This window comes from Aspergillus mulundensis, assembly GCF_003369625.1.
Source record: "Aspergillus mulundensis strain DSM 5745 chromosome Unknown scaffold_4, whole genome shotgun sequence".
NCBI lineage: Eukaryota > Fungi > Ascomycota > Eurotiomycetes > Eurotiales > Aspergillaceae > Aspergillus > Aspergillus mulundensis.
Genome location: NW_020797892.1, coordinates 555,617 through 580,085, shown reverse-complemented (window position 1 = coordinate 580,085; position 24,469 = coordinate 555,617). Strand labels below are relative to the sequence as shown.

The 24,469-nt window shown below is 52.5% G+C and overlaps 9 protein-coding genes across 9 annotated transcripts; 6 read left to right on the top strand and 3 right to left on the bottom strand.

The window, feature by feature from the left end:
- Positions 1 to 1,826: 1,826 nt before the first annotated feature.
- DSM5745_04733 (uncharacterized protein) lies at positions 1,827 to 3,387 on the top strand (the record flags this gene model as incomplete). Its single annotated transcript, XM_026746749.1, has 3 exons — positions 1,827 to 2,006; positions 2,065 to 2,396; positions 2,586 to 3,387. The coding sequence occupies 3 exons, from the start codon at positions 1,827 to 1,829 to the stop codon at positions 3,385 to 3,387; spliced, it is 1,314 nt and encodes a 437-aa protein (XP_026604229.1).
- A 1,235-nt stretch (positions 3,388 to 4,622) lies between these two features.
- On the top strand, positions 4,623 to 5,306 carry maiA (maleylacetoacetate isomerase MaiA; the record flags this gene model as incomplete). The annotated part of the gene is made up of 1 exon (XM_026746748.1): positions 4,623 to 5,306. The coding sequence occupies one exon, from the start codon at positions 4,623 to 4,625 to the stop codon at positions 5,304 to 5,306; it is 684 nt and encodes a 227-aa protein (XP_026604228.1).
- Positions 5,307 to 5,963: 657 nt separating this feature from the next.
- DSM5745_04731 (4-hydroxyphenylpyruvate dioxygenase family protein) lies at positions 5,964 to 7,328 on the bottom strand (the record flags this gene model as incomplete). The annotated part of the gene is made up of 4 exons (XM_026746747.1): positions 5,964 to 6,098; positions 6,156 to 6,513; positions 6,564 to 6,623; positions 6,676 to 7,328. The coding sequence occupies 4 exons, from the start codon at positions 7,326 to 7,328 to the stop codon at positions 5,964 to 5,966; spliced, it is 1,206 nt and encodes a 401-aa protein (XP_026604227.1).
- A 401-nt stretch (positions 7,329 to 7,729) lies between these two features.
- On the top strand, positions 7,730 to 8,482 carry hmgX (the record flags this gene model as incomplete). The annotated part of the gene is made up of 1 exon (XM_026746746.1): positions 7,730 to 8,482. One exon carries the CDS (start codon positions 7,730 to 7,732, stop codon positions 8,480 to 8,482), a length of 753 nt encoding a protein of 250 aa, XP_026604226.1.
- Positions 8,483 to 8,638: 156 nt separating this feature from the next.
- On the bottom strand, positions 8,639 to 10,129 carry hmgA (putative homogentisate 1,2-dioxygenase (HmgA); the record flags this gene model as incomplete). Its single annotated transcript, XM_026746745.1, has 4 exons — positions 8,639 to 8,759; positions 8,807 to 9,457; positions 9,511 to 10,014; positions 10,062 to 10,129. 4 exons carry the CDS (start codon positions 10,127 to 10,129, stop codon positions 8,639 to 8,641), a joined length of 1,344 nt encoding a protein of 447 aa, XP_026604225.1.
- Positions 10,130 to 10,551: 422 nt separating this feature from the next.
- Positions 10,552 to 11,847, top strand: fahA (fumarylacetoacetate hydrolase FahA; the record flags this gene model as incomplete). Its single annotated transcript, XM_026746744.1, has 1 exon — positions 10,552 to 11,847. The coding sequence occupies one exon, from the start codon at positions 10,552 to 10,554 to the stop codon at positions 11,845 to 11,847; it is 1,296 nt and encodes a 431-aa protein (XP_026604224.1).
- Positions 11,848 to 12,122: 275 nt separating this feature from the next.
- Positions 12,123 to 14,632, bottom strand: DSM5745_04727 (uncharacterized protein; the record flags this gene model as incomplete). The annotated part of the gene is made up of 10 exons (XM_026746743.1): positions 12,123 to 12,190; positions 12,243 to 12,379; positions 12,426 to 12,479; positions 12,527 to 12,562; positions 12,613 to 12,701; positions 12,753 to 12,787; positions 12,834 to 12,881; positions 12,931 to 13,043; positions 13,096 to 13,183; positions 13,228 to 14,632. 10 exons carry the CDS (start codon positions 14,630 to 14,632, stop codon positions 12,123 to 12,125), a joined length of 2,073 nt encoding a protein of 690 aa, XP_026604223.1.
- A 917-nt stretch (positions 14,633 to 15,549) lies between these two features.
- Positions 15,550 to 17,140, top strand: DSM5745_04726 (cytochrome P450; the record flags this gene model as incomplete). The annotated part of the gene is made up of 2 exons (XM_026746742.1): positions 15,550 to 15,744; positions 15,800 to 17,140. The coding sequence occupies 2 exons, from the start codon at positions 15,550 to 15,552 to the stop codon at positions 17,138 to 17,140; spliced, it is 1,536 nt and encodes a 511-aa protein (XP_026604222.1).
- A 1,721-nt stretch (positions 17,141 to 18,861) lies between these two features.
- On the top strand, positions 18,862 to 24,376 carry DSM5745_04725 (putative Allophanate hydrolase; the record flags this gene model as incomplete). The annotated part of the gene is made up of 2 exons (XM_026746741.1): positions 18,862 to 24,201; positions 24,248 to 24,376. The coding sequence occupies 2 exons, from the start codon at positions 18,862 to 18,864 to the stop codon at positions 24,374 to 24,376; spliced, it is 5,469 nt and encodes a 1,822-aa protein (XP_026604221.1).
- Between the last annotated feature and the right edge of the window lie 93 nt (positions 24,377 to 24,469).

Below are 24,469 nucleotides of genomic sequence, written 5' to 3'. Positions count from 1 at the left end.
ACCCGAGATCAACCAATGACCGCCGTAGATGACCTAGGCTAACCGTACGACTGTATATCGGTTCACTTTGCCGTACCCAGGTCGATGGCTGTTTTGCCTGGTGTTGCAGACGGAGCGTATGAGGTGGGAGAGTAGAAACAGCCGGAAATACCCGAGTGGGGTGAGCAAAATATCCGTCACGCGCACCACAGGGTGAGGTTTGCAGTACTGGGCTGCGGTCGGCAAAACTGTGGTCGGAAGATCATAGATTACTCGCTTGTCGGTTATAGCATTGTTGTTATGGCGTAACTGTGGTCTTGAATTGTAGTGTTGTGTAAAGAATAGAGAAAGGAGACGTAACCAAACTACCTAATAGGTAATGGGCAAAAAACAATGAGCAAAAATATGACAAGGGTGGGATTCGAACCCACGCCAAATTAATGACGCGGAAACTTGATGAGATCAAGAAGAGGTTCTAATAGTAACCTTAACCGCGCGCCTTAGACCGCTCGGCCACCTTGCCTGTTGGATAAAAATAAATCTAAACTTTGGTTACATAAACAGCGTAAAAATAGCTCACCCCCAATCATTGATCATTGATACAAAATGAACATCTTAGTTCTGTCACTAGGTAGAAATATTTACCATGTGTTGATATAAAACTGAGCCCTGTGTAGCAGTACGCAATTATTGTGTTTGCTTTGACACTCTGCCAATCGCCTGTGACGCCTGTCTCAAATCTCAGTTTTCTGTCGTTGATATATATATTTCAACCGCCACGAAGGATCAGGAAGTGCCAGGTCGTATCTGCTCTATGTCTGGATGCCCTCACCATAACTCAATCACTACATCACCCAATCATCGTCGATAAATATGTGCCCTACAGTACACAGATGCTCGCTGCGTAAAATCGACAGTTCGACACCGCCCGAGCTTCTAAATATGACGGTCTACGGAGTCTCGACCCTGGGACCACCCAAGCCAAGCTCAATAATCTGCGGCTGTGCACATAGAGTACCACCAGCCGCTCGTAGTTAGTGCACTCCACCTATGCCACCTGGCAGGCTGTGGCTTAGATCTGAGCCCGAAAACAAAATCCAAGACCTTGGGACCGTGGGCAAATAATGAGCGGAGCCCGGAGCACATTTCCGAGCAACCTTGACATTGTGGCGTACCACGTTCATAGAGTGAACAATATCCTACATTTCAGACCCGGGCAAGATATCCAAGCATTAGAGACGCACACACACAAAAGTACCACACCTTGGTAAGGAGTATCGAGCCAAAAGTCAGGCACTGGTCCTGCAAGTCACCTGCAGATCTGGAATCAGATGCAAAACAAGGATCCGTTTGCTGGGAATCAAGGATCCAAGCGGACCCGGGCATTGTTCGGGCACAGATTATTGCTTGTTCAATTCAAAGGCCACAAACTGCAGGGCACATGAGAATCATTTTGGGCAGAGAGGGGGCTGATTATTGGATGGTTATCACAACCGACACTAGAAAACGACTAGAAAACTCGAAAAAGTGGGCAGTTGGCTGCAGTTGGCAGCGAGCGTTGAGGAGCCAGACTCTGGTTCGACCTGTGCGGCCTGCGACGATCTGTGGTGGTCTCGGCCGCGACGGCGTGCGATCGGGGAAAAGGGCGCTGCACTGGCGCGACTTTCTCTTTGACAAACACCCTGATCAGAAGCCCGCCCTGAACTACTACGGAGTATTTATCAGGCCGCTCTTTGCCACCATCCTAGTCTTCCATGAAACTTCTCTCTCTAAGCCGCAATTTAGAGAGCGCCGCCATTTGTTAACCGCGGCCTGGGTCGTTCAGACTCGCCACCCCCGGAAAGAGCATGCTGTTTGCGAACCTGCCCGAGGAGCTTCTGTGGCATATCTTCACCACCTACTTTGAACGAGATTCGCACACACTGGCTCTTCTCGCGACCCTCAACAAGAGGTTTCACCGCATTACAACTCCAATATTGTATTCACATGTCACGTTGAGTCTAGACAATGGCGATGAGTCCCGCAATGTACCGTGACTAGTATCTGCCGTGGAGCTCTGCTACTGACACTGCCCGTTTGAAATAGGTGCGGCGATTCATCATGTCCGTGTTTTCCAGCCCCTATCTAGCCCAGTGCGTACGGTCGCTCGAACTGAACGAACTCTCCTGGGCCACGCACCAATCCCTCTCCCGTCGGCGCAGAGAACTAGTAGCCCGGATGATGACCGGGAACATCCTCGGTCGACCCGACAGACTGGACATGTTCAAGCTCGTGACCGTGGTTCGGCGTCTCCCGCTTTCGGATAAGCACAAACACAAGTGGTGTGCGGAGTTGCAGGAGGTTGCGCCGAGTTTGGACGCTCTTGTTGCCCTCATTTTGGTGTTTCTCTCCTCCCTGGAAAAGCTCGAGTCCAACTGGTMGTTGGATCCAACCTACATCAGGCACTTGTTGCCGCAAGCTGATATGGAAAAGGTAGATTCGTCGCACGCGCCCTTTGTCCTTCGGAACTTGACCCATCTGAAAGTCAACTCCGAGTTCCCCTGTGGCAATTCTTCTGAAATACTTCCCCTCTTTCAGATGCCCTCGCTGACCCACTTTTTCGGCAGCCATTGGGGGCCTATCAGGCGGAATGTCCGGGATGATGGGGTTAAGATTCAAGCCACGGGGTTAGAAAGCGGCAGAGAGACATCGTCGATCACACACCTCGAACTCCGTTACTGCAACATTGACATGCACAGTCTGCAAACGATTCTCAAGTACTGTCGCTCGGTGAGGACGTTTATTTTCCATCGCGACTGGGACCCTCGGTTTCGCGTTAGGCTTTCCGGGGCTTCCATCACCGAAGCGCTCCGCCCGCTTTGGGAGACGTTGGAAAACGTTGCACTGTCCTTCGAGCCTTGCATTTATCTCCACCAAGAAGGGGAGATACATCCACTGGATTTTTCTCACTTTTCCACACTCACCAACATTTACGTTGCCGCTGGTTACCTTATCCACGACCCTGAAGATTTCGATATCTACGATTTCTCAAAAACAGACCACTTCGAAGACGAAAGGGAGCTGCTCAATGCCCCTCTCCACGATCGGCTGCCGGAGTCGCTCGAAGTCTTACGCATCACAGGTTTTAGCACACCACAACAGCTGGAGTTTTTGATTGAGGATTGCTGCGGAATGCTCCAGCATCGCTCCCGGTTCCCACGACTGCGTGAACTATCTATCGAGGTTGAATTTGGTGATGTTGATGTTGGCTTTAACATGAGAACCCTTCAAGAGGAGGCGCATCGCGCAGATGTGGTTTTTCGCAAGATCGATATCACGGATTTCTCTAACCATGATGCCTTGCCCACCCCCGCAGGATGTGACTGGGGCATGAACGGCGAGTTTAGGTGGAGCACGAAACTCGTTTGACCACGAACTGGTGGTGGTGATACGAATTGACGTAACGGATGCAGCATGACAGCCTGACGAGAAGCAGCAGCAAGGCGGGCAGGATGATGATTTGGCGTTTTTTGTGTGATACGAAGTCATGACCATGAATTTTCACGGCAGAATTATCTCAATAAGAGATACCCCACGGTTTACTGGACTGACGCGGTGACCAATGGCTGGTGGTCATTGTAGTGCATCAGAAAAAGCATGCAGGGGCCAGACTCACTCGCAAAGCTTAACTTGCGGCTCTGGATGGCCAAGCCTGTCCCTACCCCCTACTCCGGCGGCAAAGGTGAGTGCGGCTGGTTCGACATTCTTCACCCTGGGATGACAGACGGGCGAGCGTATGGACAGGCCACCGATCTTCTGTTTCTTTCACCTCGCAAAGTGTAGCGGTTAGCCGACGGATGCTCGACAACCATTTTCGATGAGGTTGTGCCATCGTGGATCCAAAGAAGGCAAGTCTTTACCCGTCTCATCCTCCCCAACACCAGCCATGCATTGTACTATTTCACGAGCAACCCAGGCCTTGCTTGATGAAATGCAATGTACTGCCGTAGGGAGGCATGATAGCAACACTTTGTAGGTTGGAAGAGGATATCTGGCCACATAGTCTACAAATTGAGCACATAATGCTTGTACGCCAGCACGGGACAGCAGGGTCCTCTTGTAGAAAACATATTTTATTGATCTATTGAGGTAGTTAGGGCTTGTGGCTGACTCTGCAATTTGTGCCGTGTCTATCGCACTTAGTATGGAAGAGACACTGTTACGCGTGGAATCATGAATGATGTATAACATAATCATGTACTCCGTACAGTCATATTGTCCAGCCACTGGAGTAAGGTAAGTGTACAAATTGAAGATCCGAGTGTGCTCTCTGATACGTCACTAGTTGTTTTCTCCCACGGAAAACCGCGGGAATCTGCGCTCCCAGCAGCGGATATTCACCCGCGGAACTCATTCCGCCACCCCGCATCTCAATATTTTGAGAAATGCGCCGCAGGCCGCGAAGGTAAGCCGGTAATAACTGAGACTTGGCCGTGGATATCCAGGATTATCACTCGATGAATGGAACCTTTATCGCCTTGCTGCCGGTTCTGCCGTAGTGCAGGGCTCGGATGAACAAGCAACCACCTTGCCAACTCCAAACATCAAACAACGAACCCTTCAAGACTGCAAATATCTTTAGGAGCATATCAAAATCAGTTAAAATGACCACAGGCTCAGAGCCAAAAGTGACTCTCTACACCTATTTCCGGTCCTCCTGCTCTGCACGCCTGCGCATCGCCCTGGCGCTGAAGTCTATCCCATACATATCAATCCCCATCAACCTGCTGAAGAACGAACAATCCAGCACGCAAAACACAGCCGTGAACCCGTCTGCGACCGTGCCCACCCTGGTAATCGAATACCCCAGCCAGCCTTCAATAATCATCACCCAATCCCTCGCAGCACTCGAATACCTCGACGAAGCCTTCCCGTCGCGCTCGAGCCTCCTCCCACCCGTTTCAGAACCAGCTCAACGCGCACTCGTGAGGACCCTAGCCTCAATAATAGCCTGCGACGTCCAACCCGTCACGAACCTGCGGATTCTTCAGCGCGTGGCCCCCTTCGGCGTCGACCGGGCCGCCTGGTCAAAGGACCTCATTGAAGCTGGGTTCGCGGCGTACGAGACTATCGCTAAAGAGTCCGCAGGGAAGTTCAGTGTTGGAGATATCATAACCCTGGCGGATGTCTGCCTTGTTCCGGCCGTTTGGGGCGCGGAGCGGGTGGGCGTTGATCTAGGGGAATACCCTACGATCAAGAGGGTTGCGGAGGCCCTGGAGCGAGAGAAGGTAGTCAAGGAAGGGCACTGGAGAACTCAGCTGGACACGCCAGAGGAGTTTAGGGTATGATTTGACTCCGTGGTTGGGATATAGGGTTAGGGCCACTGGCTTCACGAGGCCCACCGGGATTCATATGGAGCTGTCTCAGCAAAAATAACCACATTCAATCAGCTGCAGAGGAGGTCGTAGCACATGTGGCCGAATGAATGCACTTATTTATCATTGGTGTTAAGAACTGAATGTAAAAATAATTTAAGGAAAAAAAATGGTCCCAGAGGGGATCGAACCCTCGACCTTGGCGTTTACCAGACCGTTTTGATCAGATATTAGCACCACGCGCTAACCAGCTGAGCCATGGAACCCAATTGTTGAAAAGCTGAATTTTATTTAGCCATACAAGCTCTCAATAAAAATTAGAGTGCGGACCGCCATCGGCGCAGCCTTTACGCATGCTATAAGAAACCCATGTCTAGATTTTGACAGCTGTTATACACAGTAGCCAGGCCTAAAGTAGGGCAAGAACCACAGCTTTATCTTAATAGTTACCTTGTATGCTATGCACCTGCTCTACAATGCAGATGCCCTGAAGGACCGGGGTCGGGTTTCCGTATAGCATGCATGCCAGAAGGTGTACGGTACGCAGCCATGTTTCATGATCATTGTAACCATCAAAAAATGTCTTCAGCTAATGATAACATGCTATACAATGATACCTCAAAACAAGTCTTACACAAGATTCCCCCGCAGCGCCTGCTCCCTCTCGATGGCCTCAAACAGCGACTTGAAGTTTCCAGCGCCAAAGCCAGAGAAATTGTGCCGTTGAATAATCTCAATGAAGACGGTTGGGCGGTCCATGAGGTGCTGAACCCACAAGTCAGCTCCGCCGCGTTGTATACAAGAAAGAGGAAGGGAAGTTACCTTAGTGAACAACTGCAACAAATACCCGTTCTCGTCGAAATCGATCAAAATATCCAAGGCGCGAATGGTGTCGAAGTCCTCGTGCAGAGTGAGTCCAGCCTTCTTCAGCCTAACTTTGATATCCTCGTAGTATGTATCAGGGACCTTGATGAACTCCACCCCACGCGCCTTGAGGTTTGTGATGTCGCGAATGATGTCGTCAGTTAGGAGGGCGATGTGCTGCACGCCCGCGCCGTTATAGAAGTCTACATATTCCTCAATCTGTGACTGCTTCTTGCCCTTTGCTGGCTCGTTGATGGGCATTTTGACGATCTCGTTGGGAGAGGACATGACGATGCTCTTTAGGGCTGAGAACTCCCTGTTAAGTATTAGTAACATGGGACAGTACCGGAGCATAAATCAACGTACGTGCAGATCTGCTTGTCGTCCACAGACCAGAAGCGGTGGAATCCGAGGGCTTTCTCGTAGCTGTGTTTGTTAGACTCCGTCAGGCAATTTCCACAGCAAGAGAGGGACGTACTACTCGCAGATCTTATCCATCTCATCCCAATCCTGGTTTCCAACGCAGTGGTCAATCCGGTTCAACAGCACGTCCGGCAGCAGAGACGTGATCGGATCCTCAAGACCAGTATCCACCCGGTACCCAGGCAAGAACACCCCCCTGTATGCACCCCGTTCAACAAGCGTATGTGTCGTCTGACCATACGTCTGGATCGTCGCCGTCGTCACCTTCCCGCTCTCATCCTCCAGCGTGCTTGGGTTCTTCACGACTTTGGCCCCATTCGCCACCGCAGCACCAAATACCGCCTCGACAGAGTCAACCTCAAACGCAACGTCCTTGACTGCGTCTCCGTGCTGCTCGAGGTGGTAGTGGATCTCCTTTAGGAGGTCCTGCTCTTCGGGCGTGAACCGGGAGATCTGGTCTAGCGAGCGGAGGGGCGAGGTGAGCACGAAAGTAATGTCTCCGTTACGGATGACGTGAGAGCAGATGGCACGGGAGTTTGTCTCGAGGCCGCGGTAGGCAACGCGCTTGAAGCCCATGCGGGTGATGTAGTAGGAGGCCGCTTGTTTGGCGTTGCCGACGTACCAGTGGACGTGGTCGTAACCGCGGTAGCTGGCGACGGAGGAGGGAAGAGTTGTAGTTGTGGGAGGGTCAATTGCCGAGGGCGCCATCTTGATCTGCTATCAGTAAGTATATCTGAAGTGTGATATTGAAGTATGGCGATGATGGTCGAGAGGGATGGTTGGCGTGAGGACGTGAGATTATAAACCTAGGTAGCAGACGTCGGGTAATAATGATGAATGATCCATGTCCTCTTATCTTTCGCATATTAGCAACGCATTATTCATTCTGACGGAGTTGGTAGGATGGAAGAGGACGGAGACGGCTGGAGGCGGATGTTGGTGGCCGGGTATTTCAAAACATCCGGCACTGCCCGCAAGATTTCCGGCATCAGCACCATCACCATTACAAAGCCAAGCATGTGCCGCGTGCCCTTTTCAGCTATCAGAATATAATGTGCTGCTCTTAACAATTTCAAAATCCAAACTAGAGCAAAATAGAATCAAGCACAATGTCCGCAACGACAATCGCCCCTTCCAAGCCCTCTCTAACAACCAACGATTCCGCCGTCCTGCAAGCCCTCTTCGACGCCGAATCCTCGCCTTCTTCAGGCGTCACAATCAATCCGAGCCTTCCTCAGCTCCCAGCACATCTAGGTATATCTTCAGAAGAACATGCAGCCCTCCAGGCCCGCGAGAAAGACATTATCAACCCCTTAGCATCAACCAACCAGGCGGTACCGGAACCCAGCCAGATCCAATCTGCAGTCAGTGCGCTCGATGCTCTTATCAGGGAACACCCAACATACCCATCCGCCTACGCAAACCGGGCTCAAGCACTGCGGATGCTGATTGAGAACGAGGACGACCAAAAAGCCTCACCAGAAACAATCTCTCTCCTCTCCTCTCTCCTCTCAGATCTCGGCGAAGCAATTACCCTCGCTACACCACTCTCGCCCGCTGACGCCGTATCGCCGACCCAAGCAAAGCTCTTAGCAGACACCCACACGCACCGCGCATACCTCCTCCTGAAGATATCACGGCAGCTCAAGGGTGGTGATAAGCAGGAGGTCAGGAACGTACCAGATACGCTAAAGGATATAGGATCCGAAGGGCTAGAAGAGATGGCAAGTCGGGACTTCTTCCTCGGGGGCCGATATGGGAACAAGGTTGCGCAGCAGATGGCCGTACAGACTAATCCATACGCGAAGATGTGTGGGGCCATTGTGAAGGAGGCAATGAGGAAGGAGGTTGAGGGGGTATAGCTTTTCTGTACGTCTTTTAGTATATTTCTTTAGTTGCAAATGTAAGTAGTATATCACCAACTGTCACTAGATTAGACAAAGTTTTAAATCAAAACCCTGGTATATGGCATGAGATATCCAAGATGATAACTATTCAACATTTCTACGCTCAACATTTTACGCCTTTCTCGGGTCCTTGAAGTGTCTCTTCAGCGGCTGCCAACTATGCTCGTTATACTCCTCCTGCACCTTCTGGCATGTCTTAAGACCCCATTCAGACACACCAACCATGAGAGAACTATACGAAGTTAGCCACTTGAGCTCGACAAGTCACGGTTCACATACCTCTCGAACATGAACGCCATGCTGCCATCCCCAACCTTCGCGGGCTTTAGATCGGCATTGCTTGCGCCCTCGAATGCATGCATGTCCGGCCCATGCGCACTCATGATATTGTGCAGACTTGCACCAGCAGGTTGGAATCCGCCGCCAGTTTTCGCGTCATAATCACCGGTGATCAGGCCCATGAACTCGGACATGGTGTTGCGGTGATACCATGGGGGCCTAAAGGTTTTCTCCGCGACCAACCAGCGCGGTGGGAAGATAACAAAGTCGGCAATTGCAGTGCCCACATGATCAGATGGACCGGTGAGCACGGTGTAGATAGAGGGGTCCGGGTGGTCAAATGAGATGGAGCCAATGGTGTTGAAGCGGCCGAGGTCGTATTTGTACGGATAATAGTTGCCGTGCCACGCGACAACGTCGAATGGGGTATGGTCCTGGCGCGCGGAGAAGAGGTGGTTGTTGAATTTGCTGTATAGCCGGTACTCCGACGGTTCCTCTTCATCATCAAACGAAGCCACTGGTGCTTGGAAGTCCCGCGCATTGGCAAGGCCATTGGAACCGATAGGGCCTAGCTCGGGAAGCTGGTAGTGACCTTGGTAGAGCTCGCAGATGTACCCTCTCACAGGACCGTCAGGGAGGGTGACACGGTATCTGTTTTGTCAGCTCATCATAATCAATGTCAAGGTCAGTGCGGCAGTACGTACCTTACACCACGAGGAATCACACAAATCTCATTCGGCCGAACCACCAACCGGCCAAGCTCAGTCTGGATGTCTAGCACGCCATGCTGGGCGACAATCAAAAAGTCACCATCTGCGGAGTAGAAAGCTTCTTTCCCCATATCTTTGCCTGCCGCATACAGCAGGATGCCTAGACCCTGTTTTATGGTAGGGTCTCCGGACCCGGCCACAAGATGTAACCCATGAACCCAGTCAACAGTTTCATCCAAGTCAAACGGATCCCAACGGAGCTGATTAGGTATGTGCTGAAGCTTTTTGGAATCTGATAGCGTGCGGTAGGTACCTGCGTCCTCTTCGACGAAGTTCTCGTGCGCTGCGGCCGGAAGGATACGGTAGACCCAGGTCTGTCTGTTCTCGTGCCGGGGAGCAGTGAAGGCCGTTCCTGAGAGCTTTTCGGCGTATAAACCGTACGGGGCTTTCTGGGGAGAGTTGTGCCCTATGGGGAGGGCGCCTTCGATGGCTTCGGATCTAGGCACGTTAGCTCAGCGACCACGATTAGTTCCGCACTAGCATACTCATGATAGGAATCAAATCCATTTTGGTAGGTGTACGGGTCCTTGTAGGAGAAATTAGTGACCGGCATTTCGGTGATTTGCTGTCTGTCGCTTTGAGTATTGAGTGCTGCTGCGAGACAGTGACGAGTCGGTCTATATACTCAGGATCGGGCGCTGAAAGTTGTAAAAGCCTAGATCAGGCGATGACCTGGTAGTTGAATTACCGCGATCCGCCCGAAAGCGGCGATCATCGCATCATCGCATCATGGCAACCGTGAGGGGGGAGCGGAAAGTCGGGAGTCACAGCGAGAGGACAACAGCCGGTAATAAGCGGGGGCGGCTTCATTCCGCGGTGCTGCTCTCTTAGGCGCCCCCCACGGAATCCTTCCTGCCATTCTTCAGTGTCGACATATCTGTCAACGGCATTTTAATCGCTGTTTGGCCTTCTTTTCGTCTCATCTCATCAATCTCCCGTCTCTCCACCATCTGCCCTGCTCGCTGCTCCATCACAATGGCTTCGTGGCTGCAAATCCCCAAGAACTCGCCCTTCTCGCTGGCGAACATCCCATTCGGTATAATTTCATCCTCGAAGATCTCATCGCGAGTCCCGGCTGTCGCAATCGGAGACCATGCATTGAACCTAAGCGCATTTGCCTCCTCCGGCGGTTTCTCCCAACTTCCCGCCATCCAATCTCACCTGAACGTCTTCAGCCAGCCCACTCTGAACGCATTTGCTGCCCTCGGACGACCAGTGCACCGCCAGGTCCGCGAATACATCCAGAAAGTCTTCAGCACAGAGACACCCTTCCCACAGATCCTCAAAGACAACGCCACGCTCCAGCAGGAGGCTCTTCTACCACTGTCGGAGGTGACCAACCACCTTCCTCTGCAGATTGGCGACTACACAGACTTCTATGCCGGTCTCAACCATGCCTACAACATTGGAGTCCTCTTCCGTGGCCCAGACAACGCGCTGCAGCCAAACTACAAGCACCTCCCCGTGGCTTATCACGGCCGCGCCTCGTCCGTGGTCACATCTGGCACACCTATCCACCGTCCCCAAGGCCAAATCTTGACCAACCCCGCCGCGAACCCTAAAGTCCCCGAGTTCTCCCCATGCAGAAAGCTCGATATCGAACTAGAATTGGCGTTCTTCGTCTCAACGCCTAATGACTTGGGCCACCCTGTTCATATTGATAATGCGGAAGACCATATCTTCGGAGTGGTGCTTATGAACGACTGGTCCGCCCGTGACATCCAGGCGTGGGAGTACGTTCCCCTAGGCCCGTTCAACGCAAAGAACTTTGGTACAACAATCACCCCTTGGGTGGTCTTGGTTGATGCTCTCGAGCCCTTCCGCACCACCGGTCTAGAGCCCGGAAACAGGGAGTCGCTTCTGCCGTATCTGCGGGAGAAGCGGGCCAATACTGCCTATGACATCCCGCTAGAAGTTGAAGTCACAAACGCAGGCGGCAAGCCTACTGTGATTTCTCACAGTAACGCAAAAAACCTTCTGTACTCTTTCCCTCAGATGCTGGCCCACCATACCATCACAGGGTGCAACCTGAACACCGGTGATCTTCTCGGCAGTGGTACGATCTCCGGCAAGGAGAACCAGACTGAAGGCAGCTTCCTCGAGCAGACAAACGGAAAGAACCCGATCAAGCTTGCTGACGGGTCGGAGCGTCTTTTCTTGGAGGACGGTGACACTGTGACTCTTCGCGGTATGGCGGGCACGGAAGGTAACTATGTAGGGTTCGGCGATTGTGTCGGAACCATCGTGCCACCCGTGAAGCTGAATTTCTGATTTGTATGGGGTAGGTAAAAATAGATTGAGATTTTGCCTGTACTTGGGAATGAATAGTATATTTGATTCATAATACCATAGATTTGTGATAGGAAGTTTACTAGCATCCCGGATAACAGTCAGTCTTGGTGCATACTCCTAACCCTAACTCAGGCTGACCTCGAGTACAACACCAGATAGGTGAGCGTGAACCACTGTTCTTTATATATATGCTTGATCCATCCAACGCTTGCGAGTATGCCGTAAGAATATATTTATATGCTTTGAGGATATTTTCATTTCTTCTTCGAAGAGCTGGTACCACCGGGCGTAGAACCTGGCCGGCGCTTGTACTTCCGCGGGTCTAGACATATCAGCAAAGCCGAATAACTAAAGAAGAGATGGTGAGTACACACCTTTCCTGCTCATCAAAGTCTTGTTCCTAGTGCCTTTCCCTCCTTCCCAGAAACCGCTCCCTGCCTTCCCGACTAGGTACGAACGGCAAATCCCGCAGTTCTCCGGGCGATAAATTTGTTCGCGAGAGCAGAAGCCGCTGCACCGGGTTAGCTGAGTTAAGGTGATTGGATTTACGCCCTTACCAAATCATGCGGTTGGCGTGCTCATTTGGATGATCTGTGGCCGCGTCGTGGCATCTGATACTCGTTAGATTCTGCAAGTTGGATGCCACGGGATTGCTTACTTATCGCATGGAAAGACTTTCTGGCAGCAGCTGAATCTGTGAGGGGTCAGATATTGAACGCGTCTGTTAATTTATAGAAGACGTACCTGAACCAGCGGTAGCTTTTGCTGTAGTGCATGCATCGACCGCGACGGGGTAGTTCCTGACCTGCTACAATACCGAGAACTTCCTTTGGCTAATGCGATGATCAGCCGCTATCAATTTTGAGATCAGGCCAGCAACGTACCTTCTTTCGCGCTGGAGCACGATCCCGAGACGTGACTGCAACATTAGCACTCGAAGTTTGACGTTGCTGAGAGTAACTCACAGGCTGCGGATCCTATTTTGAGGAATTTTACTTCAGGTACTTTGAACACTGAGATAGTTAGTATGAGCTCTGTAACTTTACAGACGGACGATCGTACCCATTTTTCGATGGCATTGGCGGCAATTGGCCATGGCGCTCTCGCCTCGCACTGCGACTACCCCAGGTCCTGGGAAGGGGGCCGAACATTCCGCGCACGTTGGAATAAATCCGCTACCAAGGTATAAGTGTTATGCAGGTTAAGTGAGTGAAGGGTTTCGCGTACCTAGGGAGAAGATCAACGACAGTGCAGCCATCCAGATCCAGGTAGCCCGCACGGTTGGAGTTGGAATGCATCAGCATCCGTCGAAATCCTGGAAAAATGAGCAGCGCAATTGACTAGGATAATAGATCTTACCTATGCTCATGGTGTTTGTGCATTTCTTGCAGGTTTCGACCTTCGGAGATAGGACGCCGCTACTATCCTTTGTCTGGGGTATATTTCGCACATCCAACTGCTCTTTGCACCTGTCACATTTGATCGTGATGTAGAGACCCACAAGTTCAAGTAGCTCAATACCGTAAAGCTCGAGGAATGGAAATGAAAGTGCAACGCCATGTTCGGTCGTAGGCTCCGGTAGATCTGAAATTGGCGCACCGCCATCTGTTTCGTCGTCCGAGTACTCACCTTCCGAGCTGGTGATATCTGTCTCCTCGCTGCCACTTGCATCATCGTCGACGGTCCACTCCGGGGGTCGCTGAATAACATGGAGATGTGGCTTGTCCTCGTCTGTAGGCGGATGTTCTTCCACAGGAGGCTGCGGTTCATCTGGAACTGTGGTTTCCGGCTCAGGCCGTTTGGGTTCGACAGGATCCTCGACCACCGTCTTCGCGAAATTATGGATATTGCTCGCCAGATAATTGACTTGTGACACCAAGTTCAATTGCGAATGGTCCTTTAACCATTGCGCAAAGCCAACTTCCACTGCATACGCCTCACTGCCGCGGATGCCCTGTAGCTCGATGGAACTAGGCTCGAGGGGATACAGCGAAGGTACGGTAAGCTTGACGGTCTTGACTGGTCTGAGCGGAATCGGAAGTCGATCGATCTTAGTGGGCTGGATGGGCATGACGAATGAAAGGCCGTCTTTAGCTTTCTGAAACAGCGGCAGTCTCCCAAGGCGTGCTTCGAGCTGCTTCGTCTCGACCGCTCTTCGCTTCTCCGCCTGCGCTCTTTCTTCCGCTGTATAGACAGGACGTATCTCGACCGGTGCCGGAGGCTCGTATCTCTTCAGCTCAACTTTTTCAGACACTGCTAATGATCCCAAGTTATCCAGTAAAGCTTTGCTGGGCTCTTCTTTCCGAGCATTGGGTACAAACTTGAGCGTCGGTCCCCGCTCCGTGGTGGTAAGTAAACGCTCGAGGTGCCGGTCAAGGGAGTTTATCCAGTTGAGCAGAGTTCCACGCCCATTCATTCTCAGTGAAATATCAATGATGTCGTCAAACCCCCGCGAGATATTCTCCTGGAACGCGGCTCCGATTTCAGGATTCCCCACTTTCAGCGAAGGTCTGCCTTGTGCAGGGTATGTTGAGGGAACGAAGAGAGCACATTGCAGGCGCTCCAATTCGAAAGGAAAGTCCGGATCTGAGGGAACTAGTTGGAAAGATAATGTGGTCCCCGACTCATCATCGCTCTCTGTGGGACGGAAGCGCCGTCTGAGCTGGTTGATTTGAAATCCTCGCGGGTTCGAGCTCTCGGTTCGTGAGATAGGCCGTTGACCCGCATTTGTGGTGGCACTTTTAGGAGTTGCTGAGCCCGTCATTGTGTCGTATGTTTAGCAGATCTGTAGCTATACCGAGCGGGCTCTATAAGCGAGACCGATTGGAGTGATTGGAGTGATTATGTAATGTAAAGAGCGTCTGGGGCTAGGAAACCGTCCCAAGCTAGCACCTACATATATTGTGCCAGAGCGCCTAAACCGAAGTATGAGTCGAAGTGAGTCAATAATAGATTGGCTCCGTGAGTCAGTGTGGCTGTAGCGATGATGTAGCTTCAAGTTCTTGGTTGTGCCTAGGTGGATCTGGCGCTAAACCCTTTGGGACGCGGGCCACGACTTGCGGCCTCAGGCATCGAAATGCTTCTCAGGCATCCAGACAATCTTCCAGTGTCCACCGACTCCGAGATCCTGAATCTCAATTCAATCTCCCCTTCCATGAATCCATCCAGTCATTTCTCGGCAGTCGACCTTAGCCAACACCACCTAGATCAAGTAAGCTCCCTTCTGAGACTGCGCCCATGCCTAGCCCGAGGTGATTGTCTCTGGGGACGAGAAGCATTTGATCAAGCACTAAATGCACAATGCACAATTCCACCGCTACCTAAATGGCCCCCAGGTACCTGATTGAGAATAATGGTGGTTCTCGGAACTGTGCACATGTTATTATGGACCCTAAGCAATGTTAACCCCTTGACTTGCTTGTTTTGAGTGGGCGATGAATGGTCTGATGGTCTGACCCGGGACCACAGCTCCCGGCCGCCAAGAAGAAGGGAGCAGCAGCAGTTGCCTCGAACGACCGAACCATACGGAGTATGGGGAGAGCTTGCTAGGCTGCAGTGATTCGGGACTGCGCTGGAGCTAAGGCAGGGGCTCGGTCAATCACCATGGCCAGATTACCGATCGTGTCCTCCCTCTTTCATTCTCTCGTCTTTCCTCCATCCATGGTCTGAACAGCATCAATTATGCTGTCCCCAACCGTGCTCAGTGCCTACGCTTTTGTGGGAGTTATTGCCGCAGTCCTACTCAATGTCACCCGCCAGGTTCTCTTTCGCAACAAGAATGAGCCTCCAATGGTCTTTCACTGGGTTCCATTTGTGGGCAGCACGCTTAGCTATGGAATGAACCCATACAAGTTCTTTTTCTCGTGCAGAGAAAAGGTATGCCAGAAATACTCAATGAATTGACCACGAGCCACTTGACTGACAACATCAGTATGGCGACATTTTCACCTTCATCATGCTCGGGAAGAAGATGACGGTATACATGGGCGTCAAGGGCAACGACTTCATTCTCAATGGAAAGCTCAAAGACCTCAACGCGGAGGAGGTCTACGGACCGCTTACAACACCCGTCTTCGGATCCGACGTCGTCTACGATTGCCCTAATTCGAAGCTCATGGAGCAGAAGAAGTTCATAAAGTTCGGCCTATCACAAAGCGCGCTTGAATCGCATGTCCCTTTGATCGAAAAGGAGGTTCTGGACTATCTCAAGACATCTCCACGATTCAAGGGAAATTCTGGTGTCCTTGACGCCCCTGCTGCCATGGCCGAGCTCACAATTTACACTGCTGGGAGCGCACTACAAGGGAAGGAAGTCCGCAAGAAGCTTACCGCGGAGTTCGCCGATCTGTTCCATGACTTGGAAATGGGATTTACTCCAATCAACTTTATCCTCCCATGGGCACCGCTTCCTCAGAACCGCAAACGTGACATTGCCCACGCACGCATGCGAGAAACCTACATGGAGATTATTAACCAACGACGCAAGAACCCAGACGCACAAGAGCAAGACATGATTTGGAATCTGATGCACTGCACGTATAAAAACGGAAACCCTGTACCAGACAAGGAGATTGCCCACATTATGATTACGCTTCTCATGGCCGGCCAGCACTCATCTTCGTCAATCAGCGCGTGGATCCTGCTACGACTGGCCTCGGAGCCTCGAATCCTGGAAGAGCTCTACCAAGAGCAGCTCGACAACCTCAAGCATGACCCGCGCACCGGCCTCTTTGAGCCCCTACAGTACAAAGACCTTGATCTTCTCCCGTTGCATCAGAACGTCATCAAGGAGACTCTCCGCGTCCACCTGTCCATCCACTCCATCCTCCGCAAGGTGAAGAACCCAATACCTGTCCCCGGCACATCCTACGTCATCCCAACCAGTCATACTCTCCTGGCATCACCTGGCGCAACAGCGCTCGACGACGAGTACTTTCCCAACGCGAACGTCTGGGATCCACATCGCTGGGAGAGCCAGCGGCCCGACAAAGACGACGAGGAGGGTGAGCTAATCGACTATGGCTATGGCGCGGTGTCTAAGCGTATGAACAGCCCGTATCTGCCATTCGGCGGCGGTCGACACCGATGCATTGGTGAGAAGTTTGCCTACGTCAATCTGGGGGTTATTGTCGCGACGATCGTGCGTAACCTGAAGCTCTACAATGTGGATGGAGAAACAGGAGTCCCTGCGACTGACTACTCGTCGATGTTCATGGGGCCTACGAAGCCGGCTGTTGTTGGCTGGGAGCGGCGCTTTCCTGAGCGTTCATAGGCGATGATCTCTAGATGATTGCATCCAACATAAACGAGATATTGTAATAGTAATGGACGTTGATTGAATGATTCCAGGATATGCAAGCTCGAGATGATCTCAGATGTAACTAGCCGCAGTCACGCTGTGGTGCATGCCAACTCAGCACCCGACATGAACGACCTTGAATAAGATAAGCCTGCCAACTAAAACCAACACCATAGGCAACTACTTCCACAGTCGCTCGCCATCAAGAATCATCTACCTAGGTAGAACGTGACATCCACCCACTTATCATCTGCTCTCCGATGTCATAACCAAATGTACCGGTATCCCGCAGTCAGCAAGCACATGAAGAATAATAATACAGTCCTAATAATAGAGGGTATAGCAGCCCCCGCTATTGCTTACCAGGGTACCACATACAAGTACTTCCCATGCAAAGCCCGTGCATGCCTGCCAACTCACCGATCCGGTGACCCTGACTTCGATCGGCATCCCCCCTTCGACCTGATTACTCGGTGCCCGTGCCCATGCCCATGCCCATGCCCGGCCGGTCCTGATCTGAATCCCGTCCAGGGATCCTCCCGCCTATCAGACACCGGCTTTCCTGGTGATCGATGGAGCCGCACGTGCGAGGTTTCATCATACTCCCCATCATCTGTTTCGCAGATAGCCGGATATTAGACGCGATGCGTAGTTGCGCTCGAGTAAGAGAGCACGACTACATCAGCGGTATCCGTCTAGTGACATTTCGCCCAAGGATGATGGATGCTTCATCTTTCATGCTCCTGGGCTCATGCTTACGGCGTCCAAGAGGATCAGGACCCTTGGATCGGGAGATTGAGTGTCGAGTCGAGTCGAGTCGAATCGAGGCCTTTGGTGGCCCGTGGCCCGTGGGCTAACAACGGCGAGGCCGATACAAGTGTACTTCTTGCTCGATGTACCTCTCCAAAGTACCGTATGTAAATCGGCGTAATCGAACAGACGCTGACGGTCATCGTACACGGGGATTTATCGCTCGCTCCACCGGAGTTTCCTTTCTTTATAGGGCTAGGTAGCAATCCATCCGACGATCTATCTGCTTACCAACAGCTCGAGAATCTTGCTCTGACTTCACTCGCAGCTAACCCTGGCACAGTGCATTATGTACGCGCACACCTACAAAGAGGAAGGAGCCATTTGTAAGCAATCAGGGTCGCTCTTGCCTTCCAGTTAACATACCAGCTTCCCAGGGAAGGAGCGATGGTGACAGAACCGAATTAGGAAGGTGCCATGGTCGACCACGACGGGACCTTCGGACAGTAAAGAACAATAAACACTGCTGTGCCTTAATTGTACAGAGCCTCAAGATTCAAGCAGGCTCAGGAGAGCAAACCCCACATAGACAGCAGGCAGCCGATGCGGAATTGCGGATCAGTAGGTGGCCACTGCGTGAGCCTCAACAACTACAGTCCAGTCCGATCCCGCTCCAATATACAAATCTGAAGGAGTAATCTTCCAGCAAAAGTTCGCGCCGCAGGGTTGGCCTTACTGTAGCCCGCGCGGCGGAGCGGGGGCCGATAACATGAGCGGGCCGAAGACTCGGCGGGGCAGAACTAAACCCTCAGGATGAACAATAGCCATCACTCATAGATACACGAGATAAAGTCGAGATAGTACTAATATAGCAATGGCGTCCATAGTCTCGGAAGTACAATTCCAAGACTCCATCTACCAGATCCGTCCTAACGCCCCTTAACATGACGGACCTTGTGACGATTCCACAGTGGCTTCAAGCCCAGGAAGCTGCATCCACGCCAACGCACCTCCTCTCCCTCCTTTCAAAAATCCAGAAGACTTCTTCAAACGCCTGGATCTCACTCGCAACGCCCTGCCAGCTGACAGCCGAGTGGAACCGCATCACTGCCCTAAAAAATGAAGGGCACACCCTCCCCCTCTACGGCGTCCCCTTTGCCGTAAAAGACAATATTGACGCCGCCGGTTTCCGCACAACAGCCGCATGCCCTGCATTCGCCGACGCCAAAGGTTCAGAACCTGAATTCACAGACTCAACCGTGGTGGCACGCTTGAAGGCGCAGGGTGCCATTGTCCTCGGCAAGACGAATCTAGATCAATTCGCGACAGGGCTCGTCGGAACACGTTCTCCATATGGCGCTGTGGGCAACTCAATCAATCCAGAATATGTTAGCGGCGGGAGTAGCTCGGGGAGCGGTGCTGTTGTTGGGTTGGGACTTGTGCCGTTTTCCCTAGGAACGGACACGGCTGGTTCGGGGCGGGTGCCCGCCGGATTGAATAATGTGCTTGGACTGAAACCGACGCGGGGGGCGTTAAGCACGACTGGAGTGCTGCCTGCTTGTAGGACACTTGACTGCGTCTCTATCTTTGCACAGACGGTTGAGGATGCGGAGTTGGTCCTGCGCGTGGCAGAAGGGTTCAATTCTGAGGATGCATACTCTAGGGCTCGCGGTGATGGAGTGGGGTGCGTACCGCGTGGGATCGTAGTTGGACAGCCATCGCTTGCTATTTGCAAGAATCCCGAGTGGTTTGGTCATACCGAACATGCTGCGGCGTACGACGTCGCGTTGAAGAAGGCCCAAAGGCTAGGATGGCGCCTCGAGCCCGTCGATTTCAGTCTACTCTTCGAACTCGCCAATTTCTTGTACGAAGGGCCCTGGGTTGCAGAGCGCTATGCTGCCATCGACGAATTCGTTAGTTCAGCCCCGGCCGAAGCAATGGATCCAACAGTTCGAAAGATCATCATGATGGCCAAGAACTTCAGCGCAGCTGACCTTTTCAAGCAACAATATCGCCGGCAGGAACTCATCCGCAAAATCACCTCCATATTTAGCCGATTCGACGCCCTCCTCGTCCCTACCAGTCCTACATTCCCAACAATCGCAGACTTAGCCGAGGAACCGATCAAAGAAAACAGCCGGCTAGGAACCTATACCAACTTTGTCAACTTCATGGATTGGTCTGCCATCGCTATTCCTGCGGGCTGGAGAACAGACAATCTCCCGTTTGGAATCACCCTGATTGCCGGCACATGGGAAGAGCCGCGGCTCTTGGAGCTCAGTCGGAGGTGGTTATCTGAAGCACCTCGTCGGCTAGGCGCAACCGACGTCGAATACCACGAGCCCGCGACGCCTAGATGCCCACTCGCCGCAAGCGACTCGATGAAGCTTGCAGTAGTAGGGGCTCATCTTTCAGGATTCCCTCTCAACAAGGACTTAGTCACACGAGGTGCGACTCTTGCCGGAACAACGACAACATCTCCATGCTACCAGCTCTACAGACTGCAATCGCAATCAGCAGTGCTGAAGCCAGGTCTCAAAAGGGTCGCAACTGGTGGATGCGCAATTGAGGTGGAAGTCTGGGACCTGCCGCGCGCGAAATTCGGCAGCTTTTTAGAAACAGTCAAGGCGCCATTGGGTATTGGGTCAATCGAGCTGCAAGACGGGCAGTGGGTTCATGGGTTCATCTGCGAGCCCGACGGTCTTGAAGGCGCCACAGAGATCACATCTTATGGTGGCTGGCGGGCGTATACCCAGTCATTGAGTGCTGCCAAACCGAAGGTCAACGCTACCGAGAAGAAAGTCATCCGGAAAGTCTTGGTGGCCAATCGAGGAGAAATCGCCGCGCGTATCATTCGCACATTGCATGACATGAAGATACAGGCCATAGCCATATACTCCACTGCTGACGCCCACACCCCACATGTATCAACAGCCGATGTTGCCCTCCCACTTGTCGGAAACACAGTGGCCGACACCTATTTGAACGCCCGTCAGATCCTAGATCTGGCTTGTCAAGCTGAAGCCGACGCAGTGATCCCGGGGTACGGGTTTTTAGCCGAAAATGCTGACTTCGCGGCCGCCGTCGAAGCAGCAGGTATCATCTGGATTGGACCTACATCTGACCAGATGCGCGAGCTGGGGCTCAAGCACCGCGCACGCGAGATCGCCATCGCGGCGGGCGTCCCTGTTGTCCCCGGTTCAAAAGGGTTGGTGGCTAGTCTGGAGACGGCTCTAGAGGAAGCAGAGAAAATCGGATATCCGGTCATGGTGAAAAGCACCGCAGGTGGCGGCGGAATCGGCCTGTACCGGTGCAACAATGCGAATGAGCTTCAGGAAGCTTTCGACGGTGTACGGAGGCTAGGGCAAGCAAATTTCGGCGACGATGGTGTCTTTATCGAGCACTTCATTGAGCACGCCAGGCATATCGAGGTGCAGGTTCTTGGCGATGGCAGCGGCCGCGTCGTCTGCGCAGGAGAGCGTGACTGTTCAATGCAGCGGCGGAATCAGAAGGTGATCGAGGAGACACCAGCTGCATTTGTGCCATTGAAGGCACGGCAGGCGATGCGCGATGCTGCCGTCGCCCTGACAGCGTCAGTGCGATACCGCAATGTCGGAACTGTGGAATTCATCTTCGACATCGACAGCGAGCAAGCTTATTTCCTGGAGATGAACACCCGTTTGCAGGTCGAACACCCGGTCACGGAGGCAGGAACGGGTCTCGATTTGGTGCAGTGCATGGTCAATATAGCCATGCAGGACTGCTCTGGTCTTTTCGCGGAACAACGCAATGAGAGGACGATCAACGGCGCCGCAATCGAAGTACGTGTCTATGCCGAAAGTCCTCTGCAAGAGTTCCGTCCATCTTCTGGAAAACTCACCGCCGTTGAGTTTCCGATCGATGTCCGAGTCGACACCTGGGTAAAGGCTGGGCAAGAGCTATCATCGTCTTACGACCCGATGCTAGCAAAACTGATCGTTCATGCTGCCGACCGTCGTTCAGCAGCGCGAAAGATGTCAGATGCACTGTCGAAAACGATTATAACCGGTGTTGAGACGAATCTCGAGTACTTAAAGCAGATTGTTGATTCGGAGGCCTTCCTCTCAGGCAACTTCACCACCAAGTCCTTGGACACTTTTCCTTACACGGCTGATGTCGTTGAAATCGTCGATCCAGGATCTCAGATTGCCGTGCAGGACTTCCCTGGTCGAAGGGGCTACTGGCACATCGGCGTGCCACCCTCAGGACCAATGGACAACTATTCCTTTCAACTCGCCAATCGCCTGATCAACAACGATGCCCACGCTGCAGGCCTTGAATGCTCCGTCCAAGGCCCTACGCTGCTGTTCCATTGCTCTACCGTGATTGCGGTCGTCGGAGCAGAAGCACCAGTGTATGTCGATGGGGAAGAAGTCAAAATGGGCCAGCCAATTCTCATCCGTGCCGGTCAACGTTTGGCTATCGGTACCGTCATAAACGGTGCGCGAACATACGTCGCTGTCAAGGGAGGAATCCAGACACCGCTTGTCATGGGCAGCCGTTCGACCTTTGTGACCGGGCATCTGGGTGGTCACAACGGCCGCAATCTCCGCATCGGTGACCTGCTGCCTTTGATCCCTGTCAACCAATCTGACAATGTCGACATGGCCGCTCGAGCTCCATCGCTTCCACTGCCTAGCAGTGCAGCGAGAGAGTGGATTGTCAGTGTACTGCCAGGCCCACACGGAAGTCCTGCCCACTTCACCGAGGCCGGTTTGTTGAAACTGTTCACCGGAGAATGGACTGTCCATTACAACAGCAACCGCATTGGAGTCCGCCTAAGCGGCCCGCGGGCTGAGTGGGCGCGGGAAACAGGGGGAGATGCCGGATTGCATCCCTCCAATATCCATGATAGCCCATATCCCGTCGGTGGAATCAGCTTTACCGGGGATGAAGCCGTGGTTTTGACTGCGGATGGACCGAGCTTGGGCGGGTTCGTCGTATTCGCCACAGTTGTCGAGGCAGAGTTATGGAAGTTTGGACAAATGCTACCGGGAGACCGTCTCTACCTGCGTCCAATTTCGCTTGAAACGGCGCAGGCGTTGTCTCAGGAATGGAAACAGTCAATTGACACATTGACACAGTTGCCTCTAGATTTTGGACGCAACAACAAGCCTTCTTGGGTGGAAAACCCGGTTTTGAGAGAAATCCGAGAGGCCGGCCGCCGTATTGTATGCCGTCAAGCTGGTGACAGAGCTCTGCTACTTGACTTTGGCCACGAGGATAATTTCAACCTGCGTCAAACGTTCCACATCCTCAGCTTCATCGAGCAGCACCGCATTGCACCGATCCCCAATGTCCAGGAACTCACACCGGGCGTTCGGAGTATTCATGTCCAGCTGGAAGCGAGCTTTTCTTTGTCCCATGTGCTCGACTCGCTGGTATCCCACGAAGTGTCCCTCGGACTTCAGCTTCGCTCACGGCTGCCATCTCGAGTCGTGCAGATGCCCTTGGCTTTCGACGATGAGAAGAGCCGAAAAGCCATTACTCGGTATACTTCAACCATCCGTTCATCCGCACCATACCTTCCGAGCAATGTCGAGTTCTTGCAGCGCCTCAATGGCCTCGCATCGCCGGAGCAGGTCGGAGAGAACCTCCACACAGCAACGTTCCTCGTCCTAGGATTGGGTGATGTTTATCAGGGTTCACCGTGTGCGGTGCCTCTAGACCCGCGACACCGACTTCTCGGAACCAAATACAATCCATCGCGGTCCTTCACACCCCGTGGAGCGGTCGGCGTTGCGGGCCAGTATCTTTGCATCTATGCCACAGATTCGCCGGGCGGATACCAACTTGTCGGCCGTACAGTGCCCATTTGGAATGAGTACCGCGAGCGGGAGCGCAGCAGTAAGCTCAATTCGCAGAACCCGTGGTTATTTTCGCTCCTGGATCAAATCACATTCTACCCTGTTGCGGAAAAGATCCTCGATGCAGCAGAAGAGCAAGGAACCGTGAGCGAACTGGTCAAAATCACCCACACCGAGCTAGATCTTGAGCAGTACGAGCAATGGCTGAGCGACAACGGTGAGAGCATTGCTGCAGTCCGAACAGAGCGAGCCGAAGCGGTGCGCAAGGCTGAGTTCTTTGAAGAGTTGCTGAAGCCGTATCAGCCGACCAACGCGACTTCTGAGGCTCGAGGAGGATTCCATGATACAACTGGCGAAAGAGTCAAGGCCCCGTTCCCTGGGAGATGCTTCAGATGTGCCGTGGAAGAAGGAGACCAGGTTGAGGCCGGTGACACATTGGTAGGTGGTTTCTACCCGTTGCAACGCCCCACTAACCTGTCATCAGATCTGGATCGAATCCAACAAGATGGAGGTGAAGATCAGCACGCCAGTCAGTGGTAAATGTGTGAAGTTATTGGTTGCCGAGGGTGATGTCGTCGGTCCAGCTGATGATGTGGCTATCATCCGACAATAAAATGATGCAAAGTGTGAGTATTTAGTGCAGAACCCTAATGATATCGAATATAACGGCCGTATAATTAGAGAAAGCAACCCGATCTGTCTTAGG